Source organism: Necator americanus, chromosome X, assembly GCF_031761385.1.
Source record: "Necator americanus strain Aroian chromosome X, whole genome shotgun sequence".
In the NCBI taxonomy this organism is placed as follows: domain Eukaryota; kingdom Metazoa; phylum Nematoda; class Chromadorea; order Rhabditida; family Ancylostomatidae; genus Necator; species Necator americanus.
In genome coordinates, this window is record NC_087376.1 from 16,412,935 (window position 1) to 16,434,998 (window position 22,064).

The window sequence follows — 22,064 nt, forward strand, 5'->3', positions numbered from 1 at the left end:
AGAACAATGATGAATTCAGAAAAGATTTACTAACCAGTACGCTTGAATAACCTGATGAGTCGACAACAGGAAAGGTCCTGAAGTTGCCGTGTAGGAGTAACTCTTGTATTTTGGCGTAACTCGTAATCTTAGTGACAAAGAGCACTGTCGAAGTCATTATATTTTCTGCTCGTATTGTAAGAACACTGAAACAACAACCTAATTTTTCAGGAGCTTAAATCTCTTCTTAAAAACTATTTTTAGTATGTAGATTGTGAGCCTGTTTAAAGTGTTGATTTGAACGCATATTTTCTACATGGGAAAACTAAAGTTTGAACAACGTTCAATAAAGATCTACTACAAATCTTTCCAAAAATTGAGCTGTCTCACACTTGCAGATGACAAGAATGTCACCCATTTTCTCAAATTAATTTAAACGTTTGAATGTCTTGACTCATCCAGAGAGAAGAGATAAGTTGTATTTGGATGTTTTTGAGCTGTGAATCTAAATGGAATTTAACTATATTAGCGTTCAATGAAAATGCTAGTCAACGAAGGAAGACTAATGACCGGGATCCAGACAATCTGTCGAGGACCTGATTAAGTCGTCCTTAACTGTCTGTACACGGTTAGTTGCAGTGCACGCAATTCCCTGTTTGACACAAGTTCTCTCCTTCCTCTGTTCTGTCCAATCCAGCGCTCACCCTTGCTCTCCAGGCAAATATAAGTTGCGGCGCCTACACATGAACGCCTCTCTTAATGAACTCCGACTTGGAGCAGAATGGTTTAGTAATAACAACAGTACACAACGATGGTTGATGGTAAGTGTATGAAACTCATTAACCATCCTTCGAAGAAAACATTGCGTCGCGTCAAGTGCGGAGAGAAAGAGTTTCCAACCGATCTCACACTTGCAGATGATAGCGTTTGAAAATGACAACGCAGAAGAAATAGATATTCTGTGCTGCCTTGTGGAGAATAGTCAGGCGTATGGTTTTAAAATCAAAGCTGGCAAGACAAAAGTGCTTCCGATCTCCAGTGCCTGTCTAGATGGTGTTCAAATCAAGCCACCACACGAATTCGAATACCTAAATAGCTGAGTTTAAATAGCGTGTCGCATCTATTGTAGAAATGGGCAACAGAATTTGGCAAAAAGAGGACCGGCCTAATTATTGCTGCCTTCACAGACTGTACTGGTCTGTTTGGACGAAAAGGACTGCAACTTTGAAAATTAAAGTACGTCTCTAGCGTTCACTAGTTCTTCCTATCTTGTTGTATAGCTCTCAAACATAGAAGTACTGAAAGAGAACTTGGAAAAGTGGAAATCTCTCAAATTCCTTTTCTTAAGCAAGTTCTAGACGCCCACCGAACGAACGAAATCATCAAAGCAAGCTACGTTGATCAAGCGAGGATTGATGATCTGATCAGAGAGAATGAATGAATGAATGAATGAATGAATGTATGTATGTATGTATGTATGTATGTATGCATGTATGTATGTATGTATGTATGTATGTATGTATGTATGTATGTATGTATGTATGTATGTATGTATGTATGTATGTATGTATGTATGTATGTATGTATGTATGTATGTATGTATGTATGTATGTATGTATGTATGTATGTATGTATGTATGTATGTATGTATGTATGTATGTATGTATGTATGTATGTATGTATGTATGTATGTATGTATGTATGTATGTATGTATGTATGTATGTATGTATGTATGTATGTATGTATGTATGTATGTATGTATGTATGTATGTATGTATGTATGTATGTATGTATGTATGTATGTATGTATGTATGTATGTATGTATGTATGTATGTATGTATGTATGTATGTATGTATGTATGTATGTATGTATGTATGTATGTATGTATGTATGTATGTATGTATGTATGTATGTATGTATGTATGTATGTATGTATGTATGTATGTATGTATGTATGTATGTATGTATGTATGTATGTATGTATGTATGTATGTATGTATGTATGTATGTATGTATGTATGTATGTATGTATGTATGTATGTGTGTATGTATGTATGTATGTATGTATATAAGAAAGGTTACCGTCGCAGCGGTAACCTCTCTTCTGTGGAGAGCTATCCGATGTATCTTTCGAACTCATGCGGCGCCGCACAATGCTGGCGCGCTCCAGTCCAACTCCTTGTAGAAAATAGTGCGCCAGAACGCCTGCAGCTATATCTTGCATGCCGTTTTTTTACGGCAATTGGGAAGAAATGGACGGCATCCCTCCCTCTCCGTAGTCTCCCATCCCGCATACGAATACTCCACCTGAAATCTGCACCACCTCAGATTCGTAGGGTTTAAACTTTCAAAAAAAAAAAATACGGCGGAACCTCGGAAGTTGCAGGATAATATGAAAAATCCCTCGCTATAACGTACTGAGAGGCGATTTGCTTAGCATTAAGTTCACCGAGTTATGAGGCCTTATTCAAAATCATATGCTCTTTCACGATAAAAATATCGGATCTTAAAAAATGCGGTATGACCGCTTTGTAGGGTAAACTTTTCCTCTAAAAGGCTAACTGAAGCACTTCTCAAGTTCTCTTAGCACAAAGTTATTTGTGATCTTCTAGATCTAACAATGCGCACACACTAATTAATTACTAATTCGCTAACTGAATTACTTGACTTAATCGGCGGTATGTCATCGCCTGACGCGATTACCCGCATTTTCGCCGAACTGTGTCATCCTTGAACACAGCTCTGCCCAATCTTCTTGGTCTCCTGCGAGAGTTTGCACGGAAACAATCCATTCGTCGCTATTCCATATCCTGCGAAACTTTAGGTCTTGCATAAGCAGCCTATCTTCGCCAAGTGTCCTCAGGTCCTCTTCCAGCACCTCTGTCCACAACTTCCACTTTCCGTCAGGTAGCGTCTTCCAGCTTGAACCCGACAAAGTCCTCAAAACTCGTTAAACAATACGATTTGTTGCTCTCCTTAATATATGACCAAGGAAACCAAGACGATTCTCTGTAGTCACTTTCGATGGCGGTGCAAAATGTTGATATCTCCTGCGTGTCATACGCCGGTACACCACATCAATTTCCGCGTAAAACTCTTCATTGTGGCATAGATTAGGTCAACAGTAGCCTAGCAGCCGTCTCAGCAGCTTCTTTTCGTGCAATCAAGCCTCTCCACCATCATAGACGGTGCTGCCCAAATCTCTGATCCGCATATCATGATAGAGCGAACTGCGGATACGTATACTCGCAGACTGACTCCACTGGTGATGACCACAAGCATTTTGTGATGGAGCTGAGTGCAGAGATGGCACTAGCGCATCTTTGTTGAGTACCTTTCTCGTAGCTGTACTCCAGCATACAGCCAGGTAACAGAAGTCGTCGACGAGTTCGATCGATTGTCCGTCTACCCTAATTCCCGTTCGAGGTCTCGAAGAGGTCCACATCTGTTTGCATTTATCAGGGCGTAGAAGTGGTCTATAGGCTGCAGCCAAATTCGATAGAAGGTTAAGAAAATGTCGAAGATTCGTAGTGTTTTCCGCGAATACAACAACATTGTCGGCGTACTCAAGATTTGTCAAGAAGCACCCTGAGGGTGTTACGACGATGTCGGCAGAACACCAATGAACTGTTTTTCGCACGATGTCATCGATAGCGAAGTTGAACAGGAAGGGTCCTGCTACTTCCTACTCCAGCATTTCTGCGCTAATTCCATATTCTCCTACAATATTTTTATTTTTTGGATAAACACCTGAATCTCTCACTCGATCGGTGGTTCCTCGGTGACCGCCATGTATATTGGCAGTTGGATGTGCTCGAGTTTACTCCACCATTTCTGCGCTAATCACGTCTTCTCCACCAGATTTTTCATTTTTCATCTTTTAGATACAGACCAGAACCTCCAACTCGGTCGGTGGTTTCTCGTTAAGCTGACGGCTCTTGCTGGTCCAGCAAGGTATTGAAGTGATCCCTCCAAACTGGAAGGGTTGCTTCACCAACACCCTTTCCCCTGGCAGTGTTTACTGGACAATGTCTTTTCATCTTGCCGCTCTTCAGCTTTAATAAAGCATAGGCTTTCCGCAGCTTCTTGTCCTCCCACGCCTATTTAAACTCCTTCGCTCTTGACGTCCATTCATTTTCTTCCACTCGTTATCGCGGTCGTGTTACACTTGACGACGCAACTTCCTTTTAAGACGCTTTTCCTGATTTAAATCGCCAGTGCTGCGGGCGACACATGCAGAATTGTACGTGGATCTTGTCTCCGCATATGCGAAGGCAAACTTTTCCGCGGTATTTGAACCGGGAGCGTTTCCCTTGCGGCGTCCTGGATGCACTTTGCAAAGGCGCCATGAATCGCTTTTCTGTTATCTCAAGAAAAGCTCGCCGACTTACCAATACAGACGACAGTAGTGTTCGCAGTGACGAGTGCGCCATAAATCAGCTTCCAAATTTGACTTCCATTAATTTATCTTGTATTGTGCTGTTTTGAGCTCTTGTCTCTCGAAATTACCTTTCACAATGCCCTTGATTCTTGGTTTTCTCTTTATATTTGGATTCCTTTGATTTGTCTTGTAGTGTCGCTTAGCTTATAGACCTTGTCTCATTGATTTGTCCTGTCGTGTTGTCTAACTCTGAGCTCCTGTTCCATGAATTTGTCTTATAGTGGGTGTAACTATGAGCTCTTGTTCCACTAACTCCCAGCTGAACCATAATCGGTATAGGAGGAATCTCCTTTACAATAGCATTAATCTCACTTGGGTTTCCATCTCAGTCTTCCTCTCCTATTAGGTTTCTCGCATTGTACTTATACGTGTCTTCACTCATTACGTTCGTCGTGCTATACTGAATCGCGCATTTCTATGCATATTATTTCTACGATAAAGGTTCAGTTACCCAAGTTTGGAAACGTCCTTTCATTGCCCAGGGTGGCACTGTGATTGTGGTCGTGCTGTGCCAAGGTGGTCCGCGACGATGTGTGGCGACTAAACTAACGAACAACTGGCGCCGAACCACTATAGGTGACTCTTTTCCCGATTATATTTTTATTGATTTCCACTCTGTTATCCGCTTCTCAGAAGCCTGATAACATAGTATGACATGATAACTACCGTCTGCAGTAGCTGTCGCAGTGAGAAGGTCCCGCCAGGATAGTACGCTGGCACCAGAAAGCAGTGAAGAGCGTCCATCAGTGTAAGAGACTGGTGCGCTAAAGCCAAAAATAAGTGAGACGAGTTCAGTGGAGTTGCATCCGCAGCGTTGCATCCTATTGCACGTCTGCGTATGTATGTGTACTCTTTTGTGCGTTACTCCCATCGTACTCTGACAGAAATAATGCACACCAAAACACCTACTTAGAGGTAGAGTGTCTCGAAATTTACAGAAACCCCTGGGGAAACCGCAGAGTTAAGGTCGTGGATTGCGGAAACCAACGTGTTTCCGCTCATCCCTTCCTGACGGTCGTAAAAAATCTTCTAAAGTACCTTGAGGGAACGTCGTTTGTTCCCAAAAAGTACCTCAGAACACGTCCCCTTGTATACGTCTCGGTCCTCTCAGCTGCCTACCCATTGGTTTTACTGGAACAGAGGTGAACTCATTAACCTTCGACCGCTTGGTCGTGGATGCTGTGCGTGCACAAGGGTGCTGCGTTGCAACTGTTTTTGTGAAAAAGAATGCCATGTTCCACGCCATTTTCTTACGACAATTAGACCTATTTGGGAGGAACCGTACTTGTTTCCGTAATCCACAACCCAAACTTTGCGGTTTCTCTGGGGTTTCCGTACTGCGTCTATCTCGTGATTTGCTTCCTTTAAAACATGCCGTGGTGCAAGACCTTTATCTTTATCACTTCTCTCGTCCACTTCACTGCTCATAAAACCTACAAATGCAGTACATTGATATTGACTACTAAGAAATAAACATAGCATATAACGTGATGATAATTTCATTCTTTATTAATACAAATTGGAGGAGTGGGACAAAAAGAGATTCTTGTCCATCAGTGTGTTGTTACTATTTTTGGGTAAAGAGATTAAGGCTGGGTTGAACCGGTGTAGCCCGATGGCTTTGAGAATACTAGAACAAAAAACTCACATATTGTTCGTGGGAGGTATATCGGGGAGAAAAGGCAGATGTCTGATTTTGATAATGGTATCAAAAAAGGAAGGTTGCAGGTAAGCGCAAACTGCATTGGACAGTAATACGGAGATCTGAAATGTTGTAAATTTGGTGGGATCGTTTGCTGAAGAGCCGATTTAAGATTTCTTTCCAGGCAGTGTAGAGTCAACTTTCAAAAACAGCATCTAGAAGATTATAGGGAGCTGGTGCAATTGAACAGACAGAAATGATCTTTCTAGACCGTAACCAATGAACAAATCCAGCAGATTACGACTTTCAACCAGGAAATAGAATGTGATGCTTTGACTTTATCAATATTGGGGATTGCTCATCAACATAGTAGCCCAGAAAAAAAAGTCTTTTGTTTTCTTTTCGCTCCATTTCTTGGATAGAAGAGACAACTTGGACGAAATGTTGATTATACTTTGCAACTGTAGTTTCAAATGATATATCTGGTTTTAACTGCCAAAAGTCCGAAAATGAACAGAATTAACCAGCACAATGCGACCACAAAACCACTATGTAGTCCCATCAACACCTCAGCGGATCTACGTAGCGGGACACGAGGGTCTCTTATAAAAACCCGTGTGATCAATTGCTGTAGTACGAGCTGGTCTTCTATGGTAGTAGTTTCAATACATTGCATAAGCAGCAGTCGATGTATCATTAATTCAGCGAACCGTTTGAATGTCATCTTTTAGGGTTGTGAAGCATTTGAGAAGATGAAGCAACGATTGTTTTGATTTTTTTACGCTCTGACGAAGGGGATAACAGCGAGATGTGTTAGTAATGACCAGCACCAATTCTTTCAAAGCAAACCAGTTTCAGGGTGCGGTTTTCTAATCTCCCAAAAAAATTGGCCTTGTTGGGAAAATCAAGTTTTATGAAAATTTGGAATAGTCGACAGTTTCTTCATAGCAAAATTCAGTGAACAAACACAAACATAATAGCTAACTGTAAGTATAGGTACAAATATAATTCTAAATTTTTTAGAACGCTGGGCTCTGTGACAGCCTCACACCTGCATGCATGTGCTCCATGACTTGACATTAACCGCCACCGCACCCCTAAAAAGGGAAAGTCAACGAAATACACATCCTACCCTTCTACTCTACTTTTCAAACGGTTATGTGGGTTTGGATCTAGAGACGTTTAGCCACTCTTCCAAAAAAAAGAACCTTTAGAAGAGAACTAAAATCTATGTCGAACAATCCACTGTTTGTTGAAAGGCTTCTGAAAATAGAAAAATGTGAGTAAACACAAGAAAAATCCATTTCGAAACTTAGTCATATGTTTAATACTTTGCAAAATTTCCACTGAAATCACTGATATGTTAGGTTTGCATAGGCACAAACACTAACAACTTGTCGATAACTGCAGCTGCGCCTTCTTCAGTTGCCTTAAAAGCATCACCCCACGAATCTGAGGTGGTACGGATTTCAAGTGGAGTATTCTTATACGGAATCGTAGATTACGGAGAGGTAGGTGATTCCGTTCATTTCTTGCTAATTGGCGTAAAAAAAACGGCCAAGAAGATGCGGCGTGTGCACACGGCTGGGGCGCTCCAATCGAACTCGTTGTGGAAAATAAAAAAAAAAGAAAGAAAACGCTCGAAGCCGTATCTGCCGGACCGTTTTTTTTACGGCAATTAGGAAGAAATGGCCGGATTCACCCCCTCTACTTAATCTACGATCCCGTATACGAAAACTCCACCTGAAATCCGTACCAACTCAGATTCGTGGAGTGATGCCTTTAACTTCCGTTCCGTTCCTTTGAACCAACCTCCCGACGGCATTCATTGCAGCTGCCTTAGGTACGTTTAGGAGGCTTTGTCTCATCCACTCCATTTACAGCATGTTCTTCTCACCTGAACGAATCTTCGACTCATTGTGGTATGTTTTAAATCCTTACTCTGTTGAAACGCGACCAAGTGACGGCGGCAGCAACTATCCTTCAGAATCTGCTGACAGGGGTATTTATCTACGATTTCTCGAAAACAGCGGTGTGAACTCTATATGTTGCGAAGCACTCCATACTGCCATTGATCGTTTGCATAGAAGTAAGCCATCTGGGAAGATTACAGTAAATACGACCTCTTTTCGCAACGAAGAAATGGATCTTATTCGTTGTTTGATTTGTTCCTGTTAAGTGGCGACTTCCAAACAGAGGGAGACATCAGCGGCAAGACACGGGTTGTTCCTACTTAAACAGAGGGGATGGAATCCTTCCGCCTTTTGTGAAATTTGTGAAATCATGAACAATTCCGCACCGCGAAAATTCCTACAAAATAAAAGGATAAAAGGATAAAGTTTCTGACGTTAATCAATCCGCTTGGAATGCGCCCCCACGTTCACTTCAATTCAGAATCGTTTGAGGTTTACGAACGTGTAACTGGCCTCTACAATGACTTGCGGTGGCTAGCCGATGTGTCAAGTCAGTGCTTTTATCCTCCCAGACAAGTCTGGTACCAATTTATCGACCCCGGAGGGATGAAAGGCTTGATGAGCACTAGGGCGGATTCGAACCTCCGATCGATCGTGCAGGAAGCGGAACCTCTAACCGCTACACCACACCTTCCCCCTCTACAAAATAGTACATCGTAATTTACCATACAAATATTTGGTCGTGGTTGCACCTTAAAGCAGAATGACGATTTGAGGCTTTTCAGTAACTGAGGTGAAGGTTGGTGAAGGCAAAAACACGTTGTTGTAATGTAGTATCGGAATTGAACCCTTAGCTTAAACCAATAAAGATTTTGGAAGACTGTCGACAGCGTCATTTGAGAGCGGTAGCTGCAAAGAATGCCGACAGAAAGTTGGTTCGAGTGAAGGGAGTTCAGTTGTCGACGACTTGATGGAGCCTCTGCGCATGCATGTCTCGTCGCTTTCTAGAAACCATTTCTCTAAATGACAGATTTGCGCCTCGAATACAGACAACTGATGAAATTATCGTCGGAAGAGGGTATTCTACGACGTACGTATACTCGTGATCAGCATTGTCGGTTACCTCTAGTCTTTGATCCCAATTTCAAGAAATACAGGAAAAAACTCATCAGCGCATTATGCGATGTATTACGTCTTCCTCGTCTTCCATCTTCACTCATCAGAAACTACTGCTACAAGGCTATTGGACATTTTGGTTCGCCTCCGCGTCAGATATTATTTTGTAAGTTTAGTTGCACACTACATATTCGCCCATGTATTTCCGGTTGATGTGTATGGGGAATAAACAGCATTTAAAACGCAGCGAAATACATAGTTAAATTAGCCACTAGAGGAACATATGATCCTAGAATATGTTTGGGAACTTGGATGGACAGAGGGACGAGCGGGACGGACAAATCAACACTTTAATTGCAGTATGGAGACAGCAGTAGATTTGTGAAAGCGAGATCCATCTATTGAATTTGACTCGGACCCTTAAATCGAAAGCACATTGAAAAATAGCCGTTTAATACACACTAGCAGGATTGACACACTGAATTGCGTCCTAAAAGCGCACGATCTTTTTCCGTGAGCAGATTGTTTGAATTGTAGAATGATAGTTACGCACTCCCAAAGTATAAAATATTGTAAAACTTTGATACCTCTCACAGGTATAGTTAGGAAGCCCCTGGTATAGCCACTATTCAACTGGAACATCATTTTTCAGCTCCAAGAATGAAAGACACTGGTACTTTAAGTAGTATTCTCTACTAAAAAAAATCTGCAAGAACAGTAATTGCTGTTGGAGGTTTTCACCTTCAGCTTTTCCGGCTGAACAAGATTATAGATTTTTACGGTATAAGCTACAACTTCTTTGCTTCCTCTTATTTAGTACTATACTTCAAGTATAAATGATTAATTAATTGTTATATTGGGTTGCCGGGGCGGGAGTAGTGTAGCGGTTAGAGGCTCCGCTTTCTGCAGGATCGATCGGAGGTTCGAATCAGCCCTAGTGATCACCAAGCTTTTCATCCCTCCGGGGTCGACAAATTGGCACCAGAGTTGTCTAAGAGGATAAATCACTGATTTGACAACTTGGCTAGCCACCGCAAGTCATTGCATAAGCCAAACCTCAAACGATTCTGGATTGAACTGATCGTGTAGGCGCAACTCAAGCGGATTGATTAACGCCAGACACGTTATTTTCTATCCTTATTGGGCTACCGAACAAAGTGTCATTTCTGCTTGTGCAACAACATATAAAAACGTTTTTTGGCATTTTAAATACTTTAGACGACACTGCTATATCCGCTGACTACGAGCAGCTACGTAAATAAAATGTCTGGCGTAACAGGCCGCTAGAAACGCGCCAACGACACTAACCTCAGCTCAGAATCGTTTGGGGTTTTTTTTTTATGAACTTGTGTGTGCCCCCATACAATGACTTGTGGTTACAAGTCTATCTATTGAGTCAACGTTTTTATTCTTTAAGATAATTCTGTTACAGAATCATCGACCCTGGAGAGATGAATGCTTTGTTGGCCTAAGATTGTTTCGAATAATCGACCGTGCAGCCACAGCGGACCCCTTACCAACTGCGTTACATCCATCTCTTCGAGCTTAAAAAGGGTTTCTTGTAGTCTAACGATGCTACTATTTCCTTGGTTTGTAGGAAATAATTTGAAATGTCGAATGTATCTGCTTTTTCAAGAGAACGAGACCGAATTAGCGAAATTAGTATTCTAAAATTTTTATATCATAGAAATTTTCGTCACATGGACTCCACCCATTTCTATGGCTTCCATCACTGTCCCAATGGGCCTTGTAGAGAAATCTGATCGTTGGATTGCGGTCTTCCTGTAGTGTCGCGTGGTACTTAATTGCCCACTGCTCTGGTTCTGTGCTGTTTATTATTGTTGAAATGCACCACGTGTCCGACCCACCTGATTTTACTTAGCTTGGCAAATGCGGCAGACTCTCCAATCTTCGACTGTTGACGTAGGATTGCATCCTCTCTTCTCGAGTTCTTTCTTTCGTTTTCAATTGAGCGCTCTATGACGGGGACTTCATTTTTAGTTCACTAGTGGATGCTATGGAGTGAAAAAGAGAGTAAAAAACTGTAGAATGGTGAATAACAAATTTACTACTAAAGAATGCAGAATTCCTTAGTAGTAAATTTGTTAACTGACCTTCGTCCTCCCAGCAAAAGAGCCGACCTTTCAAATCATTCGGAGGAAGCCACGGAAACAGCAGCTTCGTTAAACTATGAGCAAAAACTACCAATTTTATCGCACGAAAATTGTTCGTAGCTTTGGCGAATAATTATGCGCTCTAAGATATCTCAAAGATCAGGAACTTCTCTATGTTGTTGGTCTTACAGAAATACCACGTTCGATAACCCTTTGAAAAGCTTCAAATGTGACACTAAATAAAAGGAAACAGCAAAATTGTAAGTTTAAAAAATAACAAAAAAAATTGCCTCGGTTAGGGAAGCCAAAAGACATGCCACAACAAAATACTTCCTCGTAAATTTTTAGGAGAAACGTTTCAAATTATCAACGTCGGACGGCTTCATCGTTGAAATATGATATTAGAATTGAATAATGCAGATCCCAGAGGTTTTGGAACTAAATATAGCTGTGAGGTTAAAAAATTTTCGCAATAATCTATACTTCATGAATGTCTGAGCTTCATCCCGCATTTCAAGCAATCTATTCATTCCTGGGTACATATATCCTGTGTCCATATGTTTTGGTTCTAGGAGTTCTAATCAAACTAAATCGATGGATCTAGCCTCCGCAACTTGATTGATTTCTCTCATCATAGTAGACTTTGTTGTGTACTTTGTCCGTCTAAATTCACACATACGATAAAAGACCATGTGTACCTCAAAATTGGGTTCTTGGAACGGCTCACTGCATAACATGGAATGCTGCTCGTTTGTTGAAGACGTAGCACATTCCCTGGAATGATGGTCGAATTTTTCCTTTCATAGCATTTGATTACGGAAGGAACTCCACTCCTGAGGGTAATTAACAATGCTGACCACGAACATAGTCCGTGAGTGATGTCTCCCACGCCCTGGCTCCCAAAGCTCGTGGTATGCCTTCATGCATATGTATTTCCATTTGGCACGCGGCTTTTCCTCTCAATGACTGTGAACTCTCAAGTAACTTGTTCTCAATGGGTATTTGACGTTATCAGCATCCCATACAAGTTGTCCTTCGAATGTGATCGATACTACTTCAAGCTTATGGATCGTGATGAATCTTGTTTACGATGGCATTTGAAGATATTGGTTGATGATATCGATACGCCAAGGGCGTACGCTAAGACAGTTACTAATGTTATTAATTTTGTCAGAGCACGTCTAGCTAATGAGGTAAGCACTAGTAAATGTGTTGTTGTTTGAGTTTGCCTACCATTTGGATGCTTTCTGTAGGGTGATAAGGCGCTTGAGGGGATAAATCACTAATGGCTTTGAATTTTCCAGGTTCTGACGAAGGCGATAACGCCGAAATGTTAGCCGTTGTTCAATAAAGACGATCAATACCAATCTTAGCTACAGCTTAAGGAAATCAATTAAAAACTACGTTTCAACATGCCGAGATTCAAAGAGAGTCGAACATGGGCAATACTCAGAGAGGTAACAGCAAGCTGTTTTCGACTGGTGAGAGAAGTCCTTTCTTTGAGGCAAAAGATCGTCTCAGAAAGGCAGACCATCCAATTTCTCCGCCGCTGCCAAGAATATCAAGTCACTCCAAACTTTATAATCAACAAGCGACTTCACGAGATAAGCGGTGTTCCCAAAGAAAGCCGGCAGATGCAGAAGATCGAGCAACAACTCCTACGTATGGCATTGAAGGCAAAACAGGATCACATGTTCTCTTTGCTTAAGAAGTGTGTATAAAGAACATTGTTGTGAACGTTTTCTGCCGGAACGCATTTAAAAGAGAATAGTGGGTGAGTCAAAGTCCATTTGTGATTATATTCGCTCTAGCGCTAAATTTAGACTACAGGAGAAGTTCAGACAATTAGTAGACCATCAGCAACATAAGAAGGTTAGTAAATCTGTTAAATCTACCTCTGTATGTGCAGATCACAACGGCACCATTGCTAATAAGAACAGTGCACAAAGTTCATTTCGTGTTTCTGTGATTGGCGATGTACTCATCTCAGCTGACGCGCTTTCCGTTTTGGATCTCGGCCCTAGTTTCGCGCCTGTGCAATCAATAAGTCCGGAGGTATCACGCAAGATTGTGGGCGGCCTCCAATTGGTTCATGATAGGTTGCGACTGGGAGCAAAAGAAGAAGAGCGAAGGCAAGAGAACAGAATAGCTGAGCAAGTGTCCTTACCCTCCATACCTTTCCCGCGTATGATGTGTAAACCACCTGAACCCAACCCCACGGTAGACAACAGGTTTCGAGTGTTCGCAACATCGGTATATTCCGTTTCGGGGCGTTTCTCGAAAAAAAAACACGTAAATTTCAATCTCTCTGTCGCGCAACGCCGAGGCCTACGTGAGATTCACAATCTTATTACAGCTGGAGAGATCAATGTCTCCGTTAGTGATAAGGGAGGCGAATTTGTTGTTCTATCACGCGAACTAGACAAGGCGATAACGAGACAACATCTTGAGGATGACAATCTATATGTCCCATCCTTCGCCAATGGGTTCAGAAAGCAATATCGCCGCCTAAATAGGATTTGAGTAGAAACAGCTGGAACAGCCAGGCTCCCAAAAAACTTTATTACGCGTCTCAAGAACGACTTACCCGCATGTCCAGTCCTATACACGCTAACCAAAACTCACAAGCTCTCTGAAAATGGCCTCACTTCGAACGATCCACGTGACTTTAAAGTGAGACCTATCATTAGTGGTATCGGGGGCCCCACAGATAGAATTTCCTTGCTGCTCAACATAATCCTAAATCAGCTGCTCAAATATGTCCCTGCCCACCAGCAGTTCTAGCAACTTCCTAAAACATCTCCGCAGTACCTCGTTTGAGCGTGAATGTGTAGTAGAGACCTTTGAAGTTACGTCACTCTACACGAACGTTTCAAACGATGTAGCGATGCAGGCTGTTCACGAACTGCTCACGCAGCGCCAGGCTTCATTGAACATGTACGGATTAAGCATTAGGCAGATCATGACATTGATAAACGAATGCTTGAATTGCTCTATTTTCCGATGGTCAGGACAGTACTACCGACAACTTAGAGGTCTAGCTATGGGACAAAGGCTGGCACCCACTCTCGCCATTGTTTTCATGGCCAAGATCGAAAAGCCTATAATAGACCGAAAACCACTGCTGTATTATCGTTACATAGAGGATTGTTTCGTCGTCTGCTCAACACAAGCAGAACTAGATGCGTGCTTCAATCTTCTCAATCAGCAGTGCCTGCACATTAAGTTCACAAGGGAGAGACCGATAGACAACTGGTGGGCTTTCTTGAATGTGCACATTTACTTGAGAGTCTCATCGAATAGCCAGGAAAAAGCATGGTCTATAAATGTGGCCCATAAAGGAACAATATCCAATGGGTACCCAGCTGGAAATGGTGCTACCCGACAGGCACGACATCCCTCTCGAAGATCCAACGTAGTGGATGGCCCAGGAAAGATCCCTTTCTGTTTATTTTATATATCTGATGATATGAGCAAAGCAGCACGGAGCTGTCTACGAAAAGGGGTTCTACAGAATGACGTGAGGGTTGTGGAAACACCTCCAGCAAACATTGAAGGTCAGCTGATACGTGATCGTGCGTGTGATCGACTCACCACAACTCCCAACTGAGTTGCGTGGTTTGCCCGTATGGCAGAGAGGGTGATTGCATAGTATCAGGAGTAGTGTATCGTATCACGTGAAGGTTGTGCGGTGACGATTATATAGGGGAAACGGGACGTCCACTGTGTATTAGGGTCAAGGAGCATCTAGATGGACTCGCAAAATCTAAAATCTTCACCCCACTTGGAGCACACCGTAGAATATGTCATCCAAACTCCGAAGTAGAGGTAGAAGTTCGTATATTATCCTACGACTCCGAGATCAAAGCACGCAGAACACTAGAGGCCTTCTCGATAACCGCTAAAAGTCCGAAAATGAACAAGAAGGATGAGTGCGTTGCGATCACAAACGAGTTATCCCCATATCAAGACCTATGCGGGTTTTGATCTACGGGGTGGGCCGTGAGGTCCCTATATAAAACCTCTGTGACTCGTAGTTTTGGTACGTGGTGGTGTGCTGCGTTAACAAGTCTAGCTAATGAGGTAAGTACTAGCCAATGTGTTGCTGTCTGAGTTTGCCTACCGTTTGGATGCTTTCTGTAGGGTGATGAGGTACTTGAGGGGATAAATCACTAATGGCTTCGAATTTTCCAGGTTCTGACGAAGGCGATAACGCCGAAACGTTAGCCGTTGTTTAATAAAGACGATCAATACCAATCTTGGCTATAGCTCAAGGAAATCAATTAAAAACTACGTTTCAACATGCCGAGATTCAAAGACAGTCGAATACGAAGATGCTGATCTTTTTTTTTTCTGAATTAGTCGATTTCTTATTTTTTGTGCATTCCATTCATTTTTTCATTAGGCTCAGTGGAGTCTTAAGATCAATTTCGTCGATTTATCAACTTTTATTTTATCTCTCTCCTGCCATTTAGAAACCTCACCTGGAGAGGCCTCATAGACGCAAATTACGGAAATGGCAGCCGTTATGAGCCGACCTGAGTAGCACTACTAGTCCGCAATGTAGAAAAAACACAGTAAATCACAGTAATTTCTGCCGCTTGATTGAAGCACTATATCTATAAAACTTCCGAACCATAAAAGTCGAGGTAGTTAGTATTTTCGTACAAATGGATCATGTCATGTGACAATGTTGGTGTAGTCGCTTAGTAAGCAATATAACCCGGAGCAATCCAATAGTCCTTTTCAATATGGATGCGCTTGCGAGGCCCCGTCGCGATTGTATAATCGTGAAAGAGTTGAAGCTCCAGCTATTGGAAATATTGGAAACACGGTACACGATGAGTTTATGTAAGAAAACCTCCAGGACCTTCGAACTTGTTAAGGTAACTCATGGATCGTTTTATGATCTGATTTTTAAATGTTTCGTAAACACGCAATGCCTTCTCACATTAATGCTTATGCTAAAAGTGATAGTCCGACAACAAGCCAGCAAGCCACACAAGTACCTACACCTCCAAATTTCTGAAGGGATTTTTCATGTTTGTTGTAAATGAAGCTAGCTTTGGGAAGGATTTCAAGGTTGGAGTCTACCGATGGGTAGGCGCTGTAATGTGTTAAGCTCACGAGTCGTTTCCATAGAACTCAATGAAGGTTAATATTTTGTGCAGAATGATTATATCCGCAGTCTTCATATGCAAGAATTTCTGCTCATATTCACCTGGCACAGGGGAAGTGCACAAAAACCATTAGATCAATGAAGTTGACATTTTCGTTATTTACCGCCGTGTCTATGGCAAAAGCAGCAGAAACTCGGTAAAATTGACACAATCAGTGGCTGAATCGAAAGACCCACTAGAGTAGTGGTTTATGGTAAGCAAGGGGACGTAGTTTGTGGGCAAATCTCAACGATTAAGGTGTAAATGCGGGAACTAAATCCACACACATATACAATATAAATACATGAAGGTAAAGGTGTCAGCACTTTTTGTACTTATGATGTTTTTGCTACAAGAATAAATCTGTTCTTAATGCAACTCCCGCAGAAGCGGCAGCAACGTTTTTGTGGACTTTTTTCCACTTGGCAAAATGACTTCCAAGCTTACCTCTTTTGGATGACGGAGTTCCTGAGAGAATTTTGCGACATTTATGTACAGCTTTGAAATTGACGCATTGTTTAAATTAATAGTATTTTATAAGAGAAAAAGGATCCAATAAAGCTTGGCACTTGATCGGAACTTTACCGAAATTTTTCGTAGCCTAACGAGCATAGTTTGAAAGGCGTAAAAACGTTTCATATGGAAGGAAAATAAATCATTTTCGACTCACAATCATTGCTTTAAACTCAATCTGTCTTATGTGCGTTATTTACAATACGTTTTCATGTCTATTAAGTTTCGCCAAACTCTTCCCTTTTTACCATTACGGGCAAGATATAATGCAGTTGTCCTGTAATTTCAAATATCATCACTGACACAGAAACTGTATGCGTGACAGAGGCAGAGAAACTTGCCGCACCTAAAACGTATGGTTCATTTGATTCGAGATTTTCATAGCAGCAAACAATTCCATTGACTTACCAACAACCGCATAAACTCCAGGGTAAATGTTTTGAGCACAGCCCAGTACAAATGGGAACGCAATGGCAACTATCTGGAATCGAACTTTCATGCATATCATCCACGTCTTTGTCAAGAAGTTTCCTTCATAGAAGTGACCGTTTTTGCTCAAAAAATCCTCACACACCTCTCCCATAAGCCGACCGATAGCTGCTCCAAGGACAAAGATGGGCATAAAACAGCCAGATGGGACTGGTAATGTCATACACACTACCGAAAAAACGAACTAAAATCAGACAATTGACAAGACAATAGTTGTTCAATGTACTTCTTGAAACTTGCTGTTCGTTCACAGCAGTTCACTATTTTTTCGGTTTTAAAGGTCTACGTTGTTAGATCAAAGATAAAATATTCGTTTTTGTCGTAGTGGAACTGCTTAATATGTATGAACTTCTTCACAACTTTTATGACGTCGACAGTTCGAACAAGTGAGACATTCGAAATCTCTGAAATGAATGTTAGAATTAGTTCATTTCAGAAACAGGCGTTTTTCAAGACTTAAAAAGGAATAACTCAAGCAAGGTAACTGTTTAGAGTGGAACACTGCTGGAATTTGGTGGTGTGGTAGTAATATCTGTTTACCTAATCTTTTTGAATATTTTCCTAACAGGAAATTTCCTTGAGGTTTCCTTCTGTATCTTTCCCTTCAAAGTAATCAGGTGTCTGATGTTCTTCAAAACGCGAACAAGACAGCAAGCAAGACGGAGCTGAAGAATTCACTTTCGGTGTGTTCAGTGCACTCGAGAGAGAGAGAGAGAGAGAGAGAGAGTGAATGAGTGAATGAATGCACACACACACGTGAAAGACTAAGCCCGTCATCATATAGCATGATATATTCACAATATGTGATATTCATAATTGAACACTGCAAACTGACAAAGATAGGGGTCATATATTAAACCACACAAAGTGTAGCTACTACTTAAGGGGAACGGTAGAGAGGGTCCTGCGGATTATCCGCGAATGCCCCCAGGACGTTACGTGTCCAGTTGATATGCCGGGGGAAAAGCAAACACAACTCGACGAAGCCACGCTCCAGTCATTCATGGAGATACAGACCGTCTTAGATGCTCTTCTGACCATAGAGACGTGAAAAACTACTCAGATATAAGGAAACAAGTAAAGAAGAACGGTGTGTGTTGTGGAAATTACCGATAAAATTTAAAAACAAGTACAATATGTAGTTAAAAGTACATGCTATTTTTTGTGATGTTCTAATAAGGGAACGGGAGCGAGTTCTGTCTAAATATTGCCTTCAGAAAGTCTCAGAAAGAAAATCAAATAAACTCTTTCCTTCAAGATGTCAGAGATACAGAATGTCCCTCTGTCAGGGAACAAATTAGGTTAGGATCTTCTTTCCTGTTAATATTGAAAGCTGGAGTGTTCCCTGTTTTTAACAAAAATCTTCGTATACGTAATTTGAGGCTACAAAATACATCCTTCTCTCATATTTAACGTAGTTTTTCCCTCTTCGGTACGGTTACATGTTCACCTCACATCGCGAAACTCCAGTGGGTATATCTGATTCTTCAAAACAATTTAGTAGCTTGTAAATTATATCCTGATGCAGCGTGTGATTAGCGGAAGGTATGCAGAGTCAGCTGTTTAGGTGCCAACAAAGGTAAATCTCCCTAGGATGCGTACCATGGATAATTGCTTTGCCGAGACATGACCACGGCATGCTCGAAAATCCGCCCAAAAATGTTCAAAAATCAAAAATGAATAAAATAGATATACATTGGAGAACGTGGGTGGGTGTGGCGTACTCGGTTAGAGGTCCGTTGTATCCACACGGTCGAGGGTTCGAGACGGCCCTAGTGCAAACCAAGCCTTTCATCCCTCCGGAGTCGATAAATTGGTACCAGACTTGTCTGCGAGGATAAAAACACTGACTTGATCATCGGCTGGCCCCCGCAAGTCATTGTATAGGACAACACTCGTTCCAAAACCTCACCGATTACGAATTCCAGTAAAACGCGTTGGAGCATCCCAAGTGGATTGATATGCCAGTGACTTTATCCTTTTACTTTTACATTGGAGAACGGTTCTAAACACTTCATTCACTTCCCGAAAAAGTTGAGAACTTTCAAAAAAGGAACATAGAGGAAACCCTTCCCAATGTTTTAATCCTGTTAACATTCTTAATGTCAAAAATCGAAGCTAACTGAGAAAGCTGTAGAAAAATTTGAGCATCCCTTCTAATTGGAAATAAATGTGTAAATGAGTTTAATCCCGATTTTTTGGAGCAAGAAAGCAAGAAATAACCTATATGTAAATTGAAAGAGAGGAGTTTTATTAGATATGCAAAAAAGTAATTAGTAAGAAATGATCAGATACATCATGATCATGATACACTGGTAACCTAATATACATGATCATGATACAGTGGTAACCTAACTAGGTGACATATTGTTTAGGGCATATCTAGGGACTTTAATAACTTCAAGTTTTCAGTTGAAATCTGATTAGTGAACACAGAAGGCCTGGTGGCAACTTTGCGCTTAACATTTACCTCGCACCCTGATACCCTGATATGATTATGTCGGCTGTCGGGGTGAGAAACGCTATGGTGCCCCAGCCCCAATAATCCAAATTTCACGCTATGTTTCAAGGCCATATGCTGCGGAACTTATTTCACCCCGCTGCTCTGCTCTCTGGTGCTGACATACAAATTTGACAACCTGTCACCAGTTTCACTCCATCCTACTGCTTTATGGTGACCACGCGTCGCAATGCGGGGTGACCCATCTCACCTCACCTTACTGCTTTCTATCGCCGTTGCATCAATTCTACGTCGTATGAATAATTTTACTCCACTGCATTCAGATGGATCAAACAGCGCCAAATTTGCGGATCGGCGGCAGAACAAAAGTAGAGTGGGACGGGTTCTAAAGCATATGGTTTCGCGACAGAGCGTGAAATTTGGGGAAAAAATGGTGCACCAGCGTCGGGCAATAATTGCTACGGGACAAACACTTACTTGTGTAGATTTTCACACAAATTTTTGCATAAATATAGACTCTATAAAATGCATGGGAAATACTCTAATAGTTGCTTGTACTTGTATTTTTATGGAATAAAACATCTACTCTCATCTGGATTAAACTCCTCTCTGTTTTCTACAGCGTATTATCAGTTCATTTTTATTTATCGTATGCTCAAAACCAATATAACCTAAGAAGTGCATGACTGGCAATCGCATGTCTCTGTATCTTCCAAATAGGCGTTTGGGTATAATGCATGACTAGGAGTCATCCTTTGAGCCAAGTCATGGGGCTGGGAGCTAACTTTATTGGGCTGGTTGTGCAAAAAAGAAGCGCCTAGAAATCTAAAATACCGGGGAAATGTAGTGTAACACCGATAAATGGAAGATTCTGTGAGTCTCCTAATGCGTTACATAAATGAAGGCAAGAGGAAGGATTTTACAAATGGGATAAGGAGAATAAACACTTTTATCCGCATTTTCGAACGAGATCCCTTGTATGCCTGCTGTTTCGCAGGTGTTTTTGTGTTACAAAGTTACACTCTTTTAATTTTTGGTTCTCTTCTAACAGCCCATCGCAAGAGCTGTGGCGGTAGAATAGGCGGGGTGTTTGCTTGAAAGAGTGCAAGAGGGACGGATAAGCTTCTGTGGTCATGACGATGTTGTAGTGGGTTGCGCAGCCCAATTTCTAAATGCTTATTAACCTTCGGGACATCAGACAAGCGTCTCTCAATAGCCCTCTCCCTAATCTCTTTCCAAACTAAGAAAAGGGAGGAAGTTTCCCCGCCCCTTTACCCCTCAACCGGTGATTCTTTTTGCATGTTATCATTCATAAACTATTACATGCAAAAGCAGGGCTATGCTCCGGAGGTATAGGTTGAGTAGGAAACAACTGAGAACACTCAACGTTGTTTGGGATTTCCTGCATTTCTGCGATGCGTGTGAGTAGAAAGGCTGTGACAAGCATATTTTCGCATTATTAGGTACAATATTTTGCCACAAAAAATATTTTGAAAATTCAAGGCATACATTAAGGCAGTTCAAAACTTTGGCATCTCTAACGACAGAAAATGTTAACCTCGGTGGCAGCTGACTAAGCAGCCAGCGGAAATAGGTTACGAACATGCGATATTGCTGCAACCATTCAGCATACAGTGAATTCGCAGTTGTACACTTTTGTTATTCCTTTCGTCGTTCACATATGCTGTTTAGTACCGTCCCTTGCCAGTAGTTTATCAATAGTTTTACTACATGGCCTTGAGGTTGACTCACAGACTATGAGCTTAGGATCACGATCCCGATCAGAACTACTGCCACACAAGGCCGTTTCGAAAGTGAGAGAAAAGCTATGTTGTTTGCTCTGCTTACGTGCACAAGAATGAAGAGAGCAAGCAGGGCTATAATATTTTCCTGATTGTTGAACCAATGACTGAATATTTCCGAGTTGCAAGATAGAAACGACGACGGAGGTACAGAGAAAGTGCAGTTGCTGAAGAAGTCCTTGAGATTCATCCCAAACTTTAACTGAAACGAAAATTCAGTTTTTTTTTAAATGATTCGTACGTCTCTTTTATTTTAACATGGTATTTTCATTCATAGTTAAGGTGATTTCTGTAACGAGATATATAAGCGCCACAGGTACAATGATATCCATATTGGAATCTGGGTCACAGTACTACGCCTTCTACGAAACAACAGGCACTCGCAAGACAGCAGCCGTTTTCTTTGTTATAGTTAGTTTACCCATGTCTTTT

At 41.5% G+C, this 22,064-nt stretch overlaps 5 protein-coding genes across 7 annotated transcripts; 2 read left to right on the forward strand and 3 right to left on the reverse strand.

The window, feature by feature from the left end:
- Positions 1 to 3,145: 3,145 nt before the first annotated feature.
- Positions 3,146 to 3,427, reverse strand: RB195_023531 (uncharacterized protein; the record flags this gene model as incomplete). Its single annotated transcript, XM_064211004.1, has 1 exon — positions 3,146 to 3,427. The coding sequence occupies one exon, from the start codon at positions 3,425 to 3,427 to the stop codon at positions 3,146 to 3,148; it is 282 nt and encodes a 93-aa protein (XP_064066885.1).
- Positions 3,428 to 12,170: 8,743 nt separating this feature from the next.
- Positions 12,171 to 13,731, forward strand: RB195_023532 (uncharacterized protein; the record flags this gene model as incomplete). 2 transcript variants are annotated; one of them, XM_064211005.1, is made up of 3 exons in its annotated part: positions 12,171 to 12,401; positions 12,713 to 12,870; positions 13,032 to 13,731. In XM_064211005.1, the coding sequence occupies 3 exons, from the start codon at positions 12,171 to 12,173 to the stop codon at positions 13,729 to 13,731; spliced, it is 1,089 nt and encodes a 362-aa protein (XP_064066886.1). The 2 variants fall into 2 exon arrangements, with proteins under 2 accessions (XP_064066886.1, XP_064066887.1); XM_064211006.1 differs by lacking the exon at positions 12,713 to 12,870 and having other exon boundaries at positions 13,039 to 13,731.
- A 235-nt stretch (positions 13,732 to 13,966) lies between these two features.
- Positions 13,967 to 14,818, forward strand: RB195_023533 (uncharacterized protein; the record flags this gene model as incomplete). 2 transcript variants are annotated; one of them, XM_064211007.1, is made up of 1 exon in its annotated part: positions 13,967 to 14,818. In XM_064211007.1, one exon carries the CDS (start codon positions 13,967 to 13,969, stop codon positions 14,816 to 14,818), a length of 852 nt encoding a protein of 283 aa, XP_064066888.1. The 2 variants fall into 2 exon arrangements, with proteins under 2 accessions (XP_064066888.1, XP_064066889.1); XM_064211008.1 differs by having other exon boundaries at positions 14,171 to 14,818.
- Positions 14,819 to 17,098: 2,280 nt separating this feature from the next.
- RB195_023534 (uncharacterized protein) lies at positions 17,099 to 17,532 on the reverse strand (the record flags this gene model as incomplete). Its single annotated transcript, XM_064211009.1, has 3 exons — positions 17,099 to 17,226; positions 17,289 to 17,361; positions 17,455 to 17,532. The coding sequence occupies 3 exons, from the start codon at positions 17,530 to 17,532 to the stop codon at positions 17,099 to 17,101; spliced, it is 279 nt and encodes a 92-aa protein (XP_064066890.1).
- A 5-nt stretch (positions 17,533 to 17,537) lies between these two features.
- RB195_023535 (uncharacterized protein) lies at positions 17,538 to 19,164 on the reverse strand (the record flags this gene model as incomplete). The annotated part of the gene is made up of 4 exons (XM_064211010.1): positions 17,538 to 17,553; positions 17,656 to 17,773; positions 17,910 to 17,971; positions 19,094 to 19,164. The coding sequence occupies 4 exons, from the start codon at positions 19,162 to 19,164 to the stop codon at positions 17,538 to 17,540; spliced, it is 267 nt and encodes an 88-aa protein (XP_064066891.1).
- Positions 19,165 to 22,064: the final 2,900 nt, after the last annotated feature.